The 6,000-nt window shown below is 36.1% G+C and overlaps 1 protein-coding gene across 2 annotated transcripts in view; it reads left to right on the forward strand.

Moving 5' to 3' along the window:
- The window catches only part of rpap2 (RNA polymerase II associated protein 2), a 43,795-nt gene extending 39,294 nt beyond the window's left edge, over nucleotides 1-4,501 (forward strand). Inside the window, exons 11-12 of one of the 2 annotated variants that reach the window (XM_078408218.1) lie at nucleotides 3,552-3,709; nucleotides 4,305-4,501. In XM_078408218.1, coding sequence (XP_078264344.1) covers nucleotides 3,552-3,705 — 154 coding nt within the window. In that variant the 3' untranslated portion in view covers nucleotides 3,706-3,709; nucleotides 4,305-4,501. The other variant, XM_078408217.1, reaches the window with a different exon arrangement.
- Nucleotides 4,502-6,000: the final 1,499 nt, after the last annotated feature.

The raw sequence follows: 6,000 nt of genomic DNA on the forward strand, positions 1-6,000 counted from the left end.
GAGTCCAGAACAAGGGGCCACAGTTTGAGAATAAGGGGTAGGCCATTTAGAACGGAGATGAGGAAGAACTTTTTCAGTCAGAGGGTGGTGAAGGTGTGGAATTCTCTGCCTCAGAAGGCAGTGGAGGCCAGTTCGTTGGATGCTTTCAAGAGAGAGCTGGATAGAGCTCTTAAGGATAGCGGAGTGAGGGGGTATGGGGAGAAGGCAGGAACGGGGTACTGATTGATAGTGATCAGCCATGATCGCATTGAATGGCGGTGCTGGCTCGAAGGGCTGAATGGCCTACTCCTGCACCTATTGTCTATTGTCTATTGTCTATAAATATCACCAACAGTTTGACCTGCCACATCAGTGATAAGCACATTAATGCCTCTATTTTTTCAGAAAAGTAAAGAAATTCAGCTTGTCTACAATGATTCTTACCAATTGGGACAGATGCGTCATAGAAAATATCCTATTGGGATGCATCAAAGCAATGTATGGCAGCTGCTCTACTCAAGATTACAGGAAATTGCCGAGTTGTGGATGCAGCGCATTCCATCAGGCAAACCAGCCTCCCTACTCTAATACCTCCCCTCTCAATTCCATTTAGACATCCCACTGTCTCCATCATAATCAAGAACCACTCAGTCCAAGGACATAGTCATTCTCTCTTCTTCCCTCTCCCTTTCAACCGAAGATACAAAAGCTTGAATGCACATATGATCAGATTCAAGAATCGTCTCTTCAGTGCTGTTATCAAACACCTCAGACCTTATCAGACCTTTTGTGCTCAGGATGTATTCCCGATCTTCCAATCTACCTTATTGCAGCCCTTGTACTTTTTTAATCTGCACTTTACTACAGCTTTAGTATTCTGCACTCTGTATTTTCTCTTTTGCAGTATCTGATGTGCTCATGCATATGATTTACCTGGATAGCAAGCAAAACATAATTTTCACCATCTCAGTTCACATGACAATAATAAACCAATATCAAATGTAAAACTCAGCAGATCACACTGGCACCTCCACATAACACAAGAGCAATCAATCTATAAAACATTTGCAACTAAGAAGAATTAATACAGCAAATGATGATGTAATTTTACATCTAATTTTTATGGGCATAGAATCTATCCTAAATTGTGATCTACAGTTTTTATTTTTAGACATTCAATTTTCAACATGAATTTTGGGGAACTAAAAGGTAATTTAAAAAGATTTTGTTTTTAACTCTTCCCTATCTTTGCACTACGTGCAGATTGACGTGTTTGCGACTGAAGTATTTTGGATCCTGCTTTGAAAACCATATAATCTCAGTAAACTTTCAGTGTGTGGATGAGGTGTTGCAACTCATCGATACTTTTGTTCCTTTTGTATTTGCTTATTTCAAGCTGGTTTTACTACATGTTTGTTTAATGTGTTTATTATCAGGGTTTACTGGGCGTCCTCTAATTACCCTTGAAAGGAGTGCTGTCCTGCTGGACTTTTGCAGAGAGTTAAGAGGATTGCTGTGGTTTGGGAATAGATAGTAAGGTATTCAGATTTACTTGATGACAAACTGAACCAGGTGGATTATACAGCAATCTTGTAATTTTGTGTCCACTGTTACCTATTTTTCTGTTCCATATTTGTTTAGTTGCCTGGATTTTTGCTTGACCTGCTAAGTTACTCTTGGTGTCTTTCTTTTGTAAACCCGCAACTGGAGTTCCTTGTGTCTGGATTTTTACATTTACTAATTGCCGTATTAGGCTGTGAAGTTGTGTTTCCAATTAGTAGTTGTGTGCACTGGATACTACTTCAGTAACTTCATCACAAAACTCTTCAGTAACTTCATCACAAAACTCTTGCACCCTTCTGAGAGATCAGGCATTCAAAAATTAGACTTATTGATTGAAAGTGACAATTAAAACTATGTTCTCAAGACTACAAACTTAATTCCTTTCTCTTAAACAGTGAGTCTCTGTTTATTTACACTTATTAGACTCGTACAGCGTGGAAACAGGCCCTTCAGTCTAACTTGCCCATGCTAACCAATTGTTAACAAGTGTGAAGTAATTTCTGTTCTGTTAATTATTAATTTGAAAAAAATCAAATAAAATAACCTATAGTTCCAGAATTTTTATGCAAATAGAAAACCTTTATCAAAATTACTATTTGTGTTTTTATTAATTTGGGAGGAGCAAATTTGGGGAATGGGGCACAATCAATCAACGACACAATCAATAATGACACAATCAATAATGACACATCCCAATCAGAGTTTTTCTCTCAGAAAGTAAATTGACCTTAATCTGGTAAATGTGGTCTTTAGGACTAAATGCCCCTACTGGCTCTAATAAATGTGTTTTTTAAACGTGTGATGTGGGGTGAATCCTCAGATTGTAGCAGAAAAGCAGCATTGATTCCACATTATTTTTCCTAGATGCCCTTCCTTCTCAATTTATTTTAATTAAAGAGGTGTGCGTTTATGTCTGTTTATACAACCCTCAGCAGCTTGTTTACAGAAAGTTGCAGGTCAATGAAAATATTACATTACCCATATGTTGCAGGCTATTTCAGGTAATAGCTCTGGCTGGTAAATAATGTTAAATTTGACATCTTGCAAGCCTGAGTGTTTGAGGCGCAAGATTTCTACAGTTTGTTGCTTCAAGTTGAAACTTGCTGAAGTTGTATGTTCTGAATTTGTATGCATCACTGATTAGTAGGGTAATGCAGAGCTTGATTACATCACTAAGTTCTAAAATTCTTCTCTGGCTTGTAAAATACAAAACAAGACACAAAGTTTGAACTTAAAACTGGATAAATGACTTAATGGGGACATTGTGTAGGAAGGAACGGCAGATGCTGGTTTAAACCGAAGAGAGACATTAAATACTGGAATAACTCACCGGAACAGGCATCATCTCTGGAGAGAAGGAGTGGGTGCATTGAACTTAATTTTCAGAACATTCCTATTAAGCGTGTTTTTCATTGTTGCCTTCCCTGAATATACATTGTGCTCCCAAGACATCACAGTTGCAATATGAACCATTTAAATGCAAAAATAATGGCGTCATTGCAAGTCCAATTCACGGCAGTAAAATACTGTAAGATATTTTGAACATATGATTGAAGTTCAAATTCAAAGATGGATTTCAAGATTTCTTACAGCTGCACATTTTTACTATCACCTTTCTCAATCAACTGTAGGAGAGATACACATTAAGATATAATGTATAAAATACTCTGTATATTGAGGTTGCTTAACTTGGTGCTCCAAATTCATCCATTTTATTGTTCGTATTAGTTGGCTATTATTTATTATTCTTCTATGGTTGTGATTTTCATTTTACCGTATATTGTTTCTGCTAGCTGATCCTGATAGGGAATGAGAAAGAAGATGGATCACTGGGACTTTCTTGAATACTTTTTGTAACTTTGTCGGCACCCTATACATGACGACTCTTTGAATACATGTGTATTGTATGCAAAATTGGATGCAGAAAATCTTTTTAAGAGGCTACTTAAATTTTAAATTCATAAGAGTTGTTTGTAATGTTCTTGCTTTCTGAAATTCATTTGATGCAGGCTGGCTGTAAAGATTTCACCCCTTCGGGAATCCCTACAAACGCTCGCCTCAGAACCATTTGTATCTACGATTCTAAAGGAATTTCATATCCAGATTCATGAGCTAGAGAACCTGAAGAATATTTTCAAATGCCATGATAGTGATCAAGGATGATAAGGTCAGACCAATATTTGAAAACTTAAATAATCTAACTTGGTTTCAAATTATGTTTTATGCAAAGTTAAAAGGGTGCATTACATTATTGCCTGATAAGAGTTTTGTTCAAGTTTTAAATGGAGATTTTGAAATATTGTGGATGATAATTTTATTTCAGGGGAATGGTGGAGACAAAAAAGGACAACACGAAGAAAAATGGATAGGCCACAATTCAATAGGAGCCAGAAATGCATTCCTGAATTGTCAATTCAGTGTAGTTTAACCTCTTTGAAACTGCCCCCCAATATGTCAATTTAGAGTCATAGTGTCATATCCCCATTATTCCATTTACCATTGTATTCATATATTCAGATCTATTTCCACAATAATCAATGCTAAAACTACTTATGATTGCTAAACTGTGTCAATTATGATTTAACGTGTTATTTATGTGACGAGTCTTTGACAGATTTTGGAGTAAATTTGGCTGCCCACCTTAATAAATTTGCTTTCCTGTAGTTTACATGCCCCACTGAATAGCATGTATTTGCATTTCTTGATTTTGCTCTAGATATAAAATAAAATTGGTTGTATTTGATATTTTTTGTTTATTTCAGTGGAACCCAAGATCACATCAACCAGAATTCATTCCTAAAAGATAAATGATGCTATGTATTTCCAAAATCCAAAGGAAGACTGGTTGTATTTAAGCTACATTACTCAAAGGAAATAAATTAAATTATGTCACATATCAATAAATAAACCTACTCTTTATCTGCTATTTGTGTGATTTTAAAAAAAAAAAAATTATTGGTGAGGAAAATATACTGATCAGTAATAGGTAAGATGTACAAATGGCTAAACAGAAATGTAAAGGTTCTGTACCTCTTAATTTTTTCAGATTCTAGTTTTAGTATGATTTCTCAGTTCTGGATGGGGACGGTTTTAAATGTATACCTCAAAAGTGAGGAAAAACTGACAACACAACAAGTATTATGTAATTTGTTTAGCTGTATTAGCAGCCACTAAATGATAATGTCAGCAGCAATTAAAATTCATTTGTTGACGGTCTTTGTAAATTAAACCTTTGCCCTGTTTAGATCACCATGCTTTAGCTTATACTTAAATATGACTCCAGTGGAAGTTAACACTGGCTGATTTTTATGAAGTCGTAGTGGTACAGCACAGAAACTGGCCCCTTGGCCCACCACATTCGTGTCCTCGTCTTTATGTTGTTGTTAACCTTAATCATTTATTTTTCAATATCCATCCTTAGCCCACTGCTGTGACATCTTCATATTCCCCATCATCACAAATCAGAAGGGGCCTTGTATAGATTTAAGTTTATTTCACGTATGTTGAGGTACAGTGAAAAACTTTGTTTTATATCCAATCAAATCAGATAATACTATGCCTAAATGCAATGAAGTCAAACTCAAATACAATATGTCGAGTGAAGGAGAAGATACAGAGTGCAGAATATAGTTCTCAGCATTATAGCATATCAGTTCCAAAGTTCAATGTCCGCAATGGGGTAGAGGTGAATCAAACAGTATCCAAGCTTGGGGAAGGACCATTCGGAAGCCTGACAACAGAGGGGAAGAAGCTGTTCCTGAGTCTAGTGGTGCGAGCTTTCAAGCTTCTGCCCATAGGGAGCAGGGAGAAATAGGAATGACAGGTGTGGGAGTACTCTTTGATTAGGCTGGCTGCCTTGCTGAGAAAGCATAAAGTGTAGATGGAGTCAGTGGTATGGTATCCGGTCTGTATGATAGATTAGGCTACATCTACCACTCTCTGCAATTTCTTTCAGTCTTGGGCAGAGCTGTTCCCAAACAAAGCAATGATGCAATATCTCAACCAAAGCAAAAGCTATGATGCAACATCTGAACCAATGCAAAATTAAGGTGTGACCTTTTTAAAAATATTTATATTGATTGAATTTAATATTCTATTTATCATTTTAACCCTAGCAAACATGAATCATTTTGAATTATTTTAGTATTTTGCAGTTCAGCAGGTTAGTTATTTGAATCAGAATGAGTAAAGGGTGACAGTACACTATCTCATCATTAAAGTGATCAATGTCATGTCAATTAATGATTTGGATGCAGCATATTAAAGCATTTGTAGCCTCTGCAGCTTCGTTGTTAATTGAGGATCAAGTGTATGAACAATAACGCACTACATTTACAGAGCAATGGTGCCAGCTCATTTTGATAAGCTTTCAAATGATCATTGGCAAGAATGTGAAATAAAGATAAACATTGATTAGTATGTCCATGTAAACAAAAATTGAGGTAAATTAACAAGATA

The sequence above is a fragment of the Rhinoraja longicauda genome, chromosome 11, assembly GCF_053455715.1.
Source record: "Rhinoraja longicauda isolate Sanriku21f chromosome 11, sRhiLon1.1, whole genome shotgun sequence".
In the NCBI taxonomy this organism is placed as follows: Eukaryota; Metazoa; Chordata; class Chondrichthyes; order Rajiformes; family Arhynchobatidae; genus Rhinoraja; species Rhinoraja longicauda.